Source organism: Dryobates pubescens, chromosome 7 (assembly GCF_014839835.1).
Source record: "Dryobates pubescens isolate bDryPub1 chromosome 7, bDryPub1.pri, whole genome shotgun sequence".
Classification (NCBI taxonomy): Eukaryota; Metazoa; Chordata; class Aves; order Piciformes; family Picidae; genus Dryobates; species Dryobates pubescens.
The window spans coordinates 1,521,613-1,537,128 of NC_071618.1; the positions used below are offsets into that span (position 1 = coordinate 1,521,613).

At 41.4% G+C, this 15,516-nt stretch overlaps 1 protein-coding gene across 1 annotated transcript in view; it reads right to left on the reverse strand.

Moving 5' to 3' along the window:
• AFF3 (ALF transcription elongation factor 3) overlaps positions 1–15,516 on the reverse strand; it is a 371,256-nt gene that overhangs the window by 303,374 nt on the left and 52,366 nt on the right. The window contains exons 2-3 of the mRNA XM_054163057.1: positions 13,348–13,468; positions 5,155–5,937 (exon numbers count right to left, since the gene is read on the reverse strand). Coding sequence (XP_054019032.1) covers positions 5,155–5,937; positions 13,348–13,468 — 904 coding nt within the window. The remainder of the gene's footprint in view (positions 1–5,154; positions 5,938–13,347; positions 13,469–15,516) is intronic.

The window sequence follows — 15,516 nt, forward strand, 5'->3', positions numbered from 1 at the left end:
GGTGACCTTATCTACATTTCACATCAGCATGATCCCAAATTTAATAGAATCAAACCTATCCACTTTACCATTAGATTGCTAGTCATTCTTGAATACAACCTCTATTTCCTTGCTCCATAACCCTTAGAGAAGCAAAGGACAATAGATAAGGATTCTTCAATGTAATAGCAAAGCAGTATGCAGACTGTAAGGTGGAATAAAGAAAAAAAATCAGATATAACGAATGGGGTCTGCCATCTTAGGTTTATCCTTTTGTCTCACCCATAACACAAATTTCAGAAAAGAGAGGCACTTGATATTCCTGCCTCTTTTCCTTTATACCCTGGTATTACATTTATCTTTCCTCCTATCCAGAACAGTAGGTTGTTGTTTTTTTTACTGACAGTAGTTCAAAATGTGAAACAGCAGTGCTTGAGATGATGAGTTATCATTTCTACAGAGCATTATGGTAATTTTGGAAGGACCGGGAGGTTGGGTATGGATTCTAATTAACACTGATGAACCTGCCTCCTAAAGATTAAATTCCCAAATGAGTAGCTGCTACCTTTCTACACACAGGTCTATCCCAAGTTATTCTCATTAAAACAATTTCAAAAAATTGTAAGCTTCAGTCTATGTTGAGATATTAAAGGCTTTTTTAATACTGATTAAAAATACTAAATGAGGGATTGAACTACATTAAAAATCAACCTTTTTCCTGAATTGAAAAGTAATGATCTATAATTTGTATTCAAGTGATTTTATTTCCAGTGAATAATAATTGTACTGTTGACAACTGTGCCCTGTTTGTCTGAAAACCTCAAGGGACACAGAGTAGAGGATTTTGTATCCCACTGAAGAATCACACACTTTGCATGACATTGCTTCTTATTCTTCAGTTCTTACAGGGAGGCTTAACTTTGTTTCATTATGTGTTTATTTTTCCATTGATGGTTCCTTCAAACTGGTAAAAACAAATGACAGCACAGAGGTATTTAGATACACTGACGGATTCTGGAAAGTTCTGTAAGCTAAATGCAAGTGCATGGAAGCAGAAAACTCAAAGGCATTAGTCAGTGGTCTTGCAAATCACGATACTTTTAACAATATATTTTTCTTTCCTGGTTTTCTTTGCAGAACTTGAAGCTGCCTTTAGCCACATGATACTCTAAAACAAAATTGAAATGTCACACCAAAGCACTCATCACCACATGCCCATTAAAAGAAAATCCATTCTGCAGGAGCTAGGGAAACGGTCATTTCTTACCATTCACCTCTCTACTTTGTCATGCTGGGCAGCTTCGCCTGTGTCTTCTGCCCCCCAATTTTTCCTCCTTTGAATCTCATCTTTTATCTCATATCTATACCCTGCACTCAAATCTTTCTTCCCCTCCTTGCATCTTTTTTCCCTCACAGCCTCCTGCACTTCAGTTCTCAGTTGAATTATGCAGACGCAGAACTTCTTTAGGCCAAATTGAAAAGTTTGGACCATGGTATCAGTACAAACACATTCTAAGAGCTGGAAGTAGGAAAAAAAAATATGTAATTGCAAAATTAGTCCTGCAGACAGAAAATGAAGGCTCTAAAAGTGGTTTAGTGGGTGGTGATCAGTGGCACAAAGTCCTGTGTGGCTGCCAGTCATTAGTGGAGTATCGCCACAGCCAACATCAGAGCTAATACTGTTTAACATTTTCATTAACAGACAGAATGCACCCTCAGCAAGTTTGGAGAGGATACAAAAGTGGGAGGAGTGGGTGATACACCGCAGGGTCATGGTGTCACCAGAGGGATCTCAACAGACTAGAGAAATGGGATGACAGGAACCTCAAGTACTTCAGGAAAAGAAAATGTAAAATCCTGAATATGAGGAGGTATAACCCCATCAGCAGTACAGGCTGAGGTCTGACTGGCTGTAAATCAGCTCTGCAGAGAAGGATCTAAGGGTCCTGGTGGATTAAAAAAATAACCATGAGCTTCACAGCATTGCCTGCAATAAAACCTCAGACCACACTAACTGCCTTACCTAGCCCATGTCAGCCACACATCTTTCGTTTTAGCAGACACCAAGCTTCATTCCACCTCCTGTACTCCATACACCGTGTCCCCAGATTCTGCTTCTCTCCTGCTTCTTGTATTTTTAAGGCTGCTCTTTCTGCCACTCTCATTTCTGTTTCCACACAGCTTTCCAGCCTAGCTTGTTCTAACCTACTTGTCAGCTCATTTTCCCTTGTTGTGATCATCCTATATGGCACTTCCAGTCCTCTGGCCATCCCATGGTCACTAGATAAAAAGTCATTCCTGGGCATTACCTTCAGCCCCTCCCTGAACATGAGCGGCCTCATTTTGCCTGCAAATGTCCACAGCAGCATGACACATTCTGTGCTAAGATCAGCTTAAAACTTCTGACATTGATGCAAAAAAGACATTTCATGGGTTTGAAAGAAGGAATTTTAAAAATGCATGGAAATTCTTACAAAACAGCACTAGGAGATGTATGATACAAACAACAAGAATGGAAAAACTCTTTGTAACAAAAAGAATTATGCCAGAAATTAAAGGGAGGCTAGATTAGGCAATGCTGACTGAAAAATCTGTCAGTCTTGGTCAGTACTCCCTGTAGCAATACCAGTGGGTTACCAATTTTGTCTTGTGCCACTTGGGATGGAAAATGTTAGAACAAAGGAAATGTCAGGATAAAGGAAAAAAGCTGGGCAATTTTATCACCAGGACTTTCAACCCTCTAATAAGACATCTAAACACTATGTTTCATTAGTTCAAGTTTCAAACCCCAACACCTACAGTACATCGTTTCTTCTGAGTCCAGTGAATGTCTTAGCAGCTACTCTGCAGTCTACTCTCTCCTACCATAAGCCTGCATTGCCATCAGTAATTAAGAATGTTAGTTTAAAGGAATCTCAAATGCTTCTGCAAGTCTAGAATCTGCAGTATGCATTTACCCTTATCCATTGGTATGGATTACATATAACAAAAGAAAGCTTTCTTTCCTGAGGTAAGCGAATTTGGAATGCAAATGGTAAAACCTGAATTTCAGACAAACAAATGATTGCCTATCAAAACCCCTTTCCAAACTAGCCCCTAGAGTATTGCATACACGTAAAGGGGAAAATTTGAAAGATCCAGACAACTGCCACAGGCATCTTTAATTCTAACAACACTTTCCACTTGCAGATAGAAGCACAAATCTAAAAGAGGTAATAATAGCTAAATGGATATTAGTATCTGCCATTACCTGATCTATCCACACAATTACAGCAGTTTGTGAATGTGAAATTTGCTTATCAAAACTGACTTAAGAGCCTAAACCCAACTCTTTTTCAGGAAGAACATATCACCTCTGTGTTGTTTGGAATTGATGGAATTTTAACGCAGAGAAAACCCACATGGGTATAATGCCTAAAAGAGCTGAGAGAAGTAATTGCTTCCAGAGAGATTTCTTTCCCAACCCAAACCAAAGGGGGAATACAACAGTCAACTTCATTTCTGAAAAACAAGCATTAAGAGGCCAGAAAACTCCACCAAAAATTAGATTTTTCCTTTCCTTTAACAATACCAGAAACAAAAATATTAAGAATAAAACCATCTTAAGACACACCACAGATGCCAAATAAGAATCACTGTGTCTGATTTGAGTAACTTCCAGTGATTCAGCCAGACAAAGCTGTTTAAGCCTACAAATAACTGTAAACTGTTCAGGTCGTAAGAACTCTACCAATTTGCACAAGAGGATGAAGTGCCCATTTTTGTATTGGCATACAGGCCTCTAAATACCCAAGCAAAAAGATCGCCCCTTATTCTGCTAAAACCAATCATTTCCTTTCCATCCATAGGGCTCAAACAGAAAATCACAGACTAAGTAAAAGCGCCAGGTGTCCTAGTGGCATAAACAGAATGTGAAATAAACAAAAATAAACCAAGTCCAAGTAGAAATATTTCTTGTCTACTGATGATAACAGAAATGCTGTTCAGAAGGTTTTTCAGACATGTTCTCATACATGTAGCATGGCTGGGTTCCTCCAATGGTGTTTCTTTAGGAAGAAAATCTCTATCTTCATTGAAAACAATTTGAAACAGAAACAGGTATGATGAACTAAAAGAAGAGTCTTATTGACATACTCTCATCTATTCCAGAGATCTCATATTGTTTAAGTAATTTATTTAGTGGCCTGTATTAGGAATAGTGTGGCCAGCAGGAGCAGGGAGGTCATTGTGCCCCTGGACTCTGCATTGGTTCTGGGCCCCTCAACTTGGGAACAACATTGAGACACTTGAGTGTGTCCAGAGAAGGGCAACAAGGCTGGGGAGAGGCCTTGAGCACAGCCCTGTGAGGAGAGGCTGAGGGAGCTTGGATTGTTTAGCCTGGAGAGGAGAAGGCTCAGGGGTGACCTCATTGCCCTCTACAACTACCTGAAAGGTGGTTGTAGCCAGGAAGGGGTTGGTCTCTTCTCCCAGGCAACCAGCACCAGAACAAGGGGACACAGTCTCAAGCTGTGCCAGGGGAGGTTTAGACTTGAGGTGAGGAAAAAGTTCTTCACTGAGCGAGTCGTTCATCATTGGAATGGGCTGCCCAGGGAGGTGGTGGAGTCACCGTCCCTGGAGGTGTTCAAGGGGAGATTGGACGTGGCACTTGGTGCCATGGTCTAGTTGTGAGGTCTGTTGGAACAGGTTGGACTTGATGATCCTTGGGGTCTCTTCCAACCTTAGTGATACCGTGATACTGTGATACTGTGATACTTTGACATCAGTGAGGATGGCAGAACTACTTCTGATCACAAACACTCCACTTAATCTCTGCCAAAGATTAAAAAAGTCAACTAAGTATGAACAGTTAGAAGCAATAGCCAAGCCTAGCAAAAACATTCAGTTTAAAAATATCCAGACTTTATATGTGGACAATATGGAAAAAAAAAGTCAGTGAAATAATATGTAGTCAGTGCCATTGTAGGAGATGTAGTCCTGAAGATAGTAAGCATTTCACTATTGAGATATATTTACATGACTGTGAGGTTGATATTTACAATATGCTGTATCAATATTATTTAGGGGGAAAAAAAGGCGCCAAGTAACATACTAAAAATGAGACAGATGCAATTTTCACTTCTAAGCCACCATCATCCATTCATGGGGAGAAGTCATAAAAGGCATAAAAAAACTTACCTCTTCTTGCTTAGGAATGCTGAACTTGGCTATCTTTGACTTGGTCCTGGCTGAATTAAGCTTGTTAGAAGGCACTCCCCTGTACGACTTGGTCGTCTCTGCTGGCAACTTCAGCTTTGGAGACTCATCAGGAGCCTGGTCTTGACCATCCATTGGCCTTACATAGGCTGTTGGTTTCTGCTGAACCAGACTGGGCTTCGAAGCAAGAGAGGATGGGAAGTTTTGGACACAGTGCCCACCAGCATGCTTTGCTGGCCTCTCTTGTGCTGGAGCTCCTCCTTCTGAGCCACAGTTGAGCTTCGCTGGCTGCTGCACTCTGTTGACATTGTCACCCAGTGTAGCCCTCAGCGAGCTTGGCTGGGTGGTGTTGGAGGAGGAGGGACTCGATGCATAACGTTTTAGTTTCTCCAGACTGGATTTCTGGCTCGCCAGTTTGAAGTCACCCTTGTGTGACTCCAGTGACCGGTGCCCATGCTTGCTTGCTCTCTGCTGGCCGTCCAAAGCCACATTGTGCCCAGCCTTCTGCCAACCCATTGTGGCGCTTTTGCTCTGCTGGGCAGGTGGAGCTGGTGTGGAAGAAGCGGTGCTGGAAACGGGAGGAGGTGTCCTCGAGTCTGCAATAAGATGTTCATCGGCCTTGAGGAGAGATGTCTGAGGAATACCAGGTTTTGGAACCCCAACAAGGTGGCTCTGGTTTGATCGGTCAGTTAACAAGTCTTTCATTTCATCATAGTTGCCCAGCGTATTCTGGATGCGATTCGAGAGCTCATCACCCTTGTTAGTCTGCAAAACAAAAATGGTGTGTTCTGCAATGGTCAATGTAAGAAAAAAAAAATCCCTGCATGCTCCTGCTGGAATCCTTACTGAAGTAGCACTGCCTTATTCAGCAGCAGTGTTGCGCGATGAAATCGAAAAATCCTTATTGTCTCTGAAGACACTTGTCAACATCTTAAATCTACCCTGAGCTGGAAAAGCTATAAAGGGCCTTAGAGTATATAAAAAAATAAATCTATCACTGGTATCATGCTGTAGTTAAAGTATATTACCTGGAAACTAGAAAATTTATTATTGTAACTACACGGAATGGTTTGGATTAAATCTGACCGTGATAAAACTTTTCCTATAACCCAATGCACACCCTCTATAGCCCTGAGTAAAAACACTGCATTCCCATTTTCCTTGTCTGCCTGCCTAAGTTTTCATACGGCAACTGAGAAGCCACACAACATCCAGTGTAAGCATTGAATGCACCTCCCAGTCTAAGTCAATCAAATTTGTGAGGTGATTTGAATTCAGCTCATGGGACAATGGAAATACTACAGATGATTATGCCTCTGCTTAGAAAATACACTGACAGGATGCTTGCTCCAGTGCACTCTCCTCTTTGAAGGGGGCAGGGGGGAGGAAGGAAGATAAAAGGTGACCAGAACACCATCCCCCTCCCCCCAAATTCTTCACATGCTCAGTGCTTACTGTGTGCAGCATGGGGAACACAGACACCCTCAGTCCCCTTTAAGATTAATCATTGCCTTTGAAATCATCCATTTACTTCTGACTGAAAAGGTAGAAGCCCCATATAGAAATAAAAGAAGCAACTAAAACATACTCAAAAAGATTGAAAACTTGCTTTAAAAAGCTACTGTAAGCAAAAGGATGTATCATTAGCATTTATGCAGCAGAGCTTTTTCTGAACCCTGCCAAGACTCAGGCATGTGATGTTCTTTGCTTTATGTTTTCAGAGGAAGACAGTAATGAGTGTTCTTCTTTCTCTCTTCCAGACGTGGGGTCTGGATGGAAGAACTCCTATTGGCTTCAGAAGGCCAAGCTTTCATCACAAGACTGGTTTTAGAGGAAAACAGAAAGAAGGATAAAGAAGAGAGTCAAGGAAAGGGAGAAGTCCTCCTTAAAAAATACAAAAGATGAAGCAGCAACACCAGTTACTCTGGAAAATTCAGGGTATTTTTGCTTTTAAGCCTTTGAGTAAAATTAAGTTACTTGAACAAAAAATGTAAAGGAAACTCCCCCAGTTCAGATTTTTCTGAAATTAAGATTTCCTGTTAAAAAAACTGAATCCAAGGAAAAGTCTCCCGTCAATGATTGCAGTGATTGTCACACGTTAGCTTTCAACATTGGAAGAATTCCCAAGTCAGTCAGAAGTAGTCTTGTCTTGCCAGCAACTTGTCCCTTTCAAATGTCATGGACACCACTTTGTAACTTTTGTAAAATACATTACAGCTAGCTTTCTGGTGTGTGTTTGTTACAAGGAATGCCTCAACCACTACAGCCTGATCTTCTCCCTGCACGTGCCTCTGTTGTAGTCACCAAGACAATAACCTGCCATAGAAACAAATATAAAGCATTCATTCACAGACAGCAAGTGGGTTTAAAATAGGGGTGTTCCTTTGCTTCACAGGAATCACGCTGAAGTAGAAATTATTAATGAAGCTTTTAAAATTGGAAGTATCATATACATCTAAAAAAGAAAGAAAGTTGGAGATACGTGTCTCCTGAGGTCAATTAAATGGCGTCTACACTAAGACATCTCCTTAACCAGCAGAATTACTTCCTGAAAGGCACATAACATTTTCCTTCTATCCTGTGGATCTCTTCTATGCTTCTGGTGTATCCTCCACCTTGCAGAGATGCCTTGTAGAGAGGCATTTTTCCAGCTTCCCTCTACAGAGGCAGATCTGCCCTTGGGCCTGCAACCAGTCTGACTCAGCCAGCGTGCATTATGAGGTTTCCTTCCCTGACAGGAGCATGGCAATGTGGACCACCAAATGGAATGGGGCACCTGACATCAGTCTCCTACAGCACAAAGAGTAGTAGGGTAGCTCTCCATTCAGCTGCCTCTAGGTTCATGAATGTAGGAGAATTTATGTGTTAAGTTTTGCCCCTAAGAAGTCCAACTTCTTTAACAGGTGACCCATTCTTCCTGATGGCTACTATTCAGATGGGAAGGAAATAAAAGCCTAATTGCAAATTATCTGCAGACTATTAGTAGTTCAGGAAAGTCAGCAGATTATCTTCTATATGGATGTGACATGAAGACCACACAGAGACATGTATTAAAATACCCCAGATAACTGCAAGAAAAAATTGCAGCAAACTGACCTGTACCATGGCACACGCTAACAACTGTTTCATGGTGTTTGTTCCTTCCGTCCCACTGGGGACAACTTCAGGTGAGAAGATTTTGTGTTGAGCTGATCTCATCCAGAAGAGTTCACCTATACTCTCTTGGGAACAAGATGGCATCTGAAGTAACTTGTAATGAGCTTTAGATGTAAGAGTTCACCCTATTATTGAAATATTGTTGGCCTTATTTAATCATTCACGTGGGAAAAGTATGATCACAAAAGGAGTATGCAGGAAAAGCATTCTGTGCAAATTTTTCTAACTTACAGTGCTCTGAAATTCTTCTGCAATGCAAGATGAATCCATACATGTGAAGATTGCAAGGTACACCACTTACAAAATTAAATCTTACAGTTGCATGGAAGGCCATCAGATTTTTCTTCAATAAAAATACTGATATGGTTAATGAGGTAAGACATTCTATCCAGGATTTATCCAGAATGAGTTTCCTACTTTTTCACCCCCTGTAAAAGACATTTTACATAAGACACTGGCTTTCCTATAATCCTTCATAAAGGGTTGCTATGGATACTTTGAACAGGATAAGGGGCAAAATGAAGAGTCAGAACTTTTCAGAAAATGTGATGTTACAGGAGTAGTGATACAAGTCAAAGTGGGAAAGGACAGAAGATACAATAGATTTCCAGTCAAATTCTTTGGCTTCAGCTCATGTTTCTCAAGCTGTGATGAGGAATGCTGAATTTAATCAGAGCGTGCAGTGAATGTCTGCTTAACTTCATTCCCTTCTGGAAACACCTGGGTGTTGGGTGTCATCCCAAGAATTTGTGACTGCCACACCAATCAAGCTATGGGTGAATTATACTGCTGTCCTGGACTTTAGCTTGCTCCACATTCCCTTAGCAAAGCCAGCTACGGGATGTATTTCTTCAGCACCTTCTTTACACACTTGTCCAAAATAGGAACATAGTGTTTAAAGCTAAGAAATGTGGATGGAGCTATTATTCTGATCTCCCTATAGGACACCAAACCAGTACCTTCTGTACTTCTAAAGACAGCAATGAATTTTCATTGACTCCTATTAAAGTTGATGGAATAATACTGCGGTTGCATAAGTGCCTTCAGACTTCATAGCTCACAAACTACTGGTGGGTTCATGATACTGGAAGCCGGTGCTATGACAGGAGGCGTATTAGAACACAGGTAATAACAGAAATGCACTAAATATTCCAGTTATACCATTTTTCTAAGTGCTTTGAGCTTGAATATTAACAACTTTAGGTACAATGGACAAAACAGCATCAAAACCTCTGAAAAAGGACAGGTCCTTTTTGTGACTTTTACTAAGTCTCTGTTGGAGCAGAGCCCTCACCAAGTGCCAAGACTCAGCTGACAAGCTTTTCAGACTTTCTTTCCATGAATTAGCCCTTGATTGGTCTCACGGAATACTCTCTTAAGTAGAGCCCTGAGGAGTTTGAGACATTTCCCATGGTTTCTAAATGCCTTTGTAATGAATCTGAAATTTGGGCAGCTGGAGGTCAGCTTCAAGGCAGAGAAAGCTGTCTTCTATCAAGGGACATCGTTTGAAAGTGGTAGATCTTTCTTTTTTTATTAGAAACTAGAAACAAACAAGTCTGGAACTCTGGAAAAACAGCAGGCTGAAAGCTGACCCTGGAGCATGTGAAGAAACACAGAAGCATCGAAGTCAGGCACTCAAGCCAGGTTCTAAATGGGACTCTGTGCCAGTTTTAGGCTATGCCTTTAAAATTTAGCTGCAGATTTTGAGCAGAAAAGTAGAAAAATATAAATAAATCACTATTGGGTGTAAAAAGGAAAACAAAAGATTATTTGAAACAAATTCATTGGCTAAATGTCTGGGGTAAAATGAGCTGTATCATAACAATTCTTCACGTTTCACTTCCATTCCAATTCCTTTTCTTTTCTCTTCTGACCTTGGCTGTTTGCTTCACCTGGGATATAACAACACTTCTGGCTGACCTTGAGATAAGACTAGCGCTCCTTTCTCTCAACCTTCTCTCTGGTACAGGCAGAGGGAGGAGGCTTGGGGGGAGAGTGGAGCAGCTTCCCCAGTCGTTGGGACCAGGGGGGTGTTCGTGTTGTTTGATAATTGTAAATATCCGTATAATATTGTAAATGTTGTATATATTCATTTCATTCCATTGCAGAGAGTAGTTTTTGCTTGTAAATACAGCCTCATTTGCTTCTAACTGAGTTGGTCTGGCTTAAAAGTTAATGCTGGGAGGAAACTTCAACCCACCACATTACAAAAATACAAAACTACCATGCTGCCGGCAGACATACATGAATTCAGCATTCCTGTAGGTGAGACCTATGTGAGCAGCTGGGATTCCAAAGTAATTTATTTGCTATGTGTGAATCTGCTGTTGGTGATAATAGTTGTGTTCTTGTTAATTGCACTGTACTGGGAGAGATGTGCAACGAATAGGTGTTCTATATTTAGACAGAGTAGGCATAGGTGTAGGAGAAATAGCTCTAACTCAAATCCAGAGATTTCTAGTGACTAAGAAGGGACAGAGACAAGACAGACAGGACAAACAAGAGGGACAGGGCAAATGTCTGCGAATAGTCAGGGAAGAGTTATTGGTAAGGCATCTCTCAATGAGACCACCGGCATTTCTGGCATTTGGCCAGCAGCAGTGGGGCAGATGGAGCCCACAACAGTGGCACCAGCAGCTAAGATGGTGGCCACAGCAGCAGCACCAGCAGCTAAAATGGCAGCCACAGATTCACCAGCAGTTATTAGAGAGGCAAAATCACTTCCTCCTGCAGCAGCAGGACCTGGGGGGAGCTCTGCAGCAGCCCCTGGGTCTCAAAGCCTGCCTGCCAATGCTGCTTCCTTGCAAACCTCCTACACTCCTGCTAAGCCTGCTGTAAATTCAAACACAGCCCCAGTTAAATTGCAGCTTTGGATAAAAGGGGCAGGTGCAAGGCAGAGGAACAGCAAGAATGACGGGAACAGCAAGATCCCTCTGCTGCTGAGGGGCCTTCTGCTGTTAAAAAGGATCCTACTGAGAATGGAGAGAAAGTTTGCCTTAAAGATATAGCTGATTACTGAGACCATCACTTGATAGAGGAGATACAGGACAGGATACAGGTTTTGGTAGGTCAGGAGCTAATGGAGGTGCTTCTGAATTTAAAGAGGTCCTTAGGAGAGTAGCAGCAGAATTATGGGGACAGCAGCCTCAAGAGGAGGAGTCTGATGAAGAAGACGATAACATCCAAACAGCAAACGCCCCCAGACAGGAAATCAGGCATGTGAGAAAGGATTACATTAGAGGAGAGAACAAGCCAATTCTAGCCCGACTTGGCAGGTGTTTCGATACAGGTACACCAGCCTTAATAGTGGGAGACAAGTCAGCATCTCAGCTTGGAAGCCTCTCAAAAGATAGTGGCATAGATAGCCATCTGGGCAGGTGTCTTGGTAAGGTTTCTTTGTGGACATGCCTTTTAATGGCAGCTCTTATGAGGTACCCATGCAGAGATGACCTTCCATGGAATCCTAAGCCTTGGAACACCATGGATGAAGGAATTAAGCATTTGAAAGAGTTTGCTGTGAGAGAGGTGATGTATGGAGACCATGGTACTCGGAATCCTGATGAAATTCCTGTGGGAACAGGTCTCAGCAGAAAGTTCATCAGACTTGCCTCCTAATTATGCTACTATTCTGGCAAGCAGAATTGTGGCAAGAAATTATGGGGGAAGGCCTCCTACTGTTGGCCAATTCACTGACCAAATGAGACAACTGGAGGATAGTTTCACATGAGTTTCTTTGGTTTCAGCCATTGAAACTCTGTCTGGTGAGATAAAGAATTGCATGAAATTGCTGAAGGAGGAACTTAAAACCTCCATATCCAAATTGGCCGTTTTGCTTCACCCAGGAGATAACGGTGTTTCTGACTGGCCTTTGAGATAAGACTAACACTGCTTTCTTCCAGCTCTTCTCTAGCTCTCTGGTACAGGGGGGATGGGGGAAGGTTTGGAGGGGCAGTAGAGCAGCTTCCCTGGTCTTTTGGACCAGGGGGGGGGGTTCTTGTTATTTTGCTAATTGTAAATATCTGTATAATATTGTAAATATTGTATATTTTGTACATATTCATTGCATTCCCTTGTAGAGTGTAGTTTTTGCTTGTAAATACAGCTTCATTTCCTTCTAACTAAGTTAGTCTGTCTGAGTTAGTGCCGGGGGAAACTTCAACCCACCACAGACTCTGGGAAAGAGGTACTAAAGCATCCAAAGCATCAAGGACAAGTGATGCTGCATGGAGGGAACATCTTCACAACACAGTGGTTGTAGCAGTAACTTGGACATTACCAGAAAGGCACAGAAGACAACACATGAAAATGTTTTGATGCACAAAGTTACTGGGTTAGCTGAGGGAGAGGAGTGACTCCCCTAGGATACCACTCTCTAGTTCTATTCAAAAGGGTTTGGTTTGCAGGCTTCTGCAAAGTGCAGAAGATCCTACTTGAGTCTTCTAACAGGGAGTGGGGAGAAACAGCTGTGCCTCACCACACCACTGTTACCATGAGGAATAAAACAGATTCCTAAGTTACTTCTGCCTTTGGTGAGTGCAAAACTTGTCTAGCAGACAGGAAAAAGAAAAAAAGAAAGATTAAAAAAAAAAAAAAAGATTAAAAAAGAGAGTAAACAGCAAGATACTTCATTGCATTAACCTTGGCCAGGGCATAATGTTTACTGTATTGCTTGACCTTTGCACATGCTAACACAACTGTTTTCTTCTAAGTGATGCAACAACAGGGCATCTTCACCTCCTAGTTTTAATTCTATCCCAAATATTGTTAGGAAAACTCTAGTTTATTTCATTATTGTGTGCAGTGAACGTTATAAGAAGGTTTGATTGACAGACATACAGATCAGATAGATAGATAGATAAAAATCTGATTCTCAAAGAACCATAAATGTTCTCTGTGAATTTTGTGAAGCTAACACTTGTTGGAGGGTGCTGAAATCTGAGTAATGACTTCCTCAGGCTGCATTTCTGTACTGTGGAATAAATAAATAAATAAATAGCCACCCAGCTGGGAAGCATCTACCTTGTATGGTTCACTGAAGAGGGAGTAACTCGTGTTAAATGTGCCATCCTCCTGCTGAGCCTCTTGATTTCTCCTTTCCCATTCTTTCCTTCGCAGCACGTTTCTATCCGGCTCGTAGACACTGCAGCAAAAAAAGAGGAATAGCTTTTTAAGAGTTAAAAATTAGCAGGCAACATACAAGCCAACATGAATTTAAAAGTGAAGAACTCTGTTTTACAGACAGATGGCAAAAATAAGCAAAAAACATGAATCAGATGAATGCCAGTCCAAGCAGGCTGGAGAGCTCAGGTCTCTGGGAATGCTGGTGCTTTCTTCATACAGAGAATAGATAATTAAATTCCTAGAGAAGAATAAAGAAGAAATCACAGGGCAAGATCTAGTCTGTGCAAAACTTCTCTGCTTGAGATGTGACAAAGGAAGTATCTAAGCAACTTTGACAAAGACTGAAAGTACTCTTAAGGCAGATGGTAATTACAGCTATGAGTAAATAGAAATTATGAACATATTTCCACTTATGACATATCCTCTGAGTGTTGTATGAGAATGCTCCTTTTTTTCCACATGGTTGTGTTTCTGTAGTGATTCTTTCATTAACTATCTCCCTAAAGAGCTGTTAAAACTACATGCTGTAGTGGTTTCCATAGTTAGACTGCTGCTTCTGATCTCTGTTAATCAGCCAAGTCATGAAACTACTACTGAAACAATTCCTCTTTCTGATGGATTTGACACTAACACAACTTCAGAGCTTGCATAAATGAATACTGGCATGATAGTGTATATGTGGCTGGTAGAGTACATCTGGAGTGAGACCAAAATCACTGCATTACACAATGGTATTAATTTATAGAAAATTACCTAATCTGGCTAATAAAAATTAACATTCCCCCCCCCCCAAGAATTCTAGTTTGATGTATGACAAAGCAAACCAAAGAATCTTTTCCCTGAATTTCCACAGAACAACACAGGTTTGCACATTTCAGTCTGCCATGTTTTATTCTCCTCACAAAGAAAACCAACATGTCTAATAAGGTTTACATGTTATTTTGGGACAATGTGATGAGTGCACTGATTGCTTATTTTGCTTAGCTCAGCCAATGCCTTTCTTCTGGCACTGAAAATCTCTAAAGTAGAAATATGTATTAATGTCATGTAAGTGTACCATGTGTTAATATGAAAAAGTTTGTCTTGCTAACCAGCTTCCCAGTTAGCAAAACATATGCTGCATTGGCTACCCATGTGACACTACCTAGCATGCCTCAGGCAAGGCAGTTAAAAGGCCCACCACTATCCGATTCTAATTCAAGGCCTGAGAGAGCCAAAAATACATAGGATATGTTAGATGCAACTACTATTTTAAATCAATGCCCTAGCAGTCACCAAAGGAACACAAAATCTTCTTCACTTGTTAATGTCAGTAACGCAAACTGGACTGGGAAGTACCCTCCCGATGGGTCTGGGGGGATCTGAGAGCAGATGCCAAATGCTGAGCAGAGCTCTCAAACACTGGGGTTTACTGTGAACACAGGGTTTCAATACAGCAGGTTGGAGACAACCTCCACCCACCTGTCAACCACTTAGAGGTAGTTGAGTTTTTTTGAGTTTTATCCTGGATTTCTCATGAGCAATCCATGACACTCACACCAACACTCTCTCTTTGAAAAGCAGTGCAATTGTAGGGGTGGAGTTTTCAGAATGAAAAATGCCTTCGTCCAGGAAAAAGAGGATAGCAGAGACCTTCTCATAGAGTCCCTGTGAGTGGAGATCACCTGCTGCACATGCTACTGAGGCCACAGGCAGAGCAGCTATCACTCGCTGTTATGTGAGCAACGTTCCTCAGTTACTATAGCATGCTATCTGAACATACTCCCATCATTTAGTTCAGGGTAAAAGACTTTCTAACAATGATCTATGTGTCTAATGAAGACTTTCTGCCACACTGAATAACAGTTTTTGGGAGCTGCAGTGATCCAGTTAACTTCACCCTCAGCCATGTTTCCCCAAGTAGAACCTCTTGACTTTTTGAGACACTTTGCATTTGAACCCTAGCTACAGTCTCATAGAGATGGGCAGCTCCCCTGAGATTAATTACAAAACTGATCCCTAGCCAGTTTCTAGGAAGTAAACAAGCACAAAAATTTTCTTCATCCCTCATACAAATTTAAAAATGCA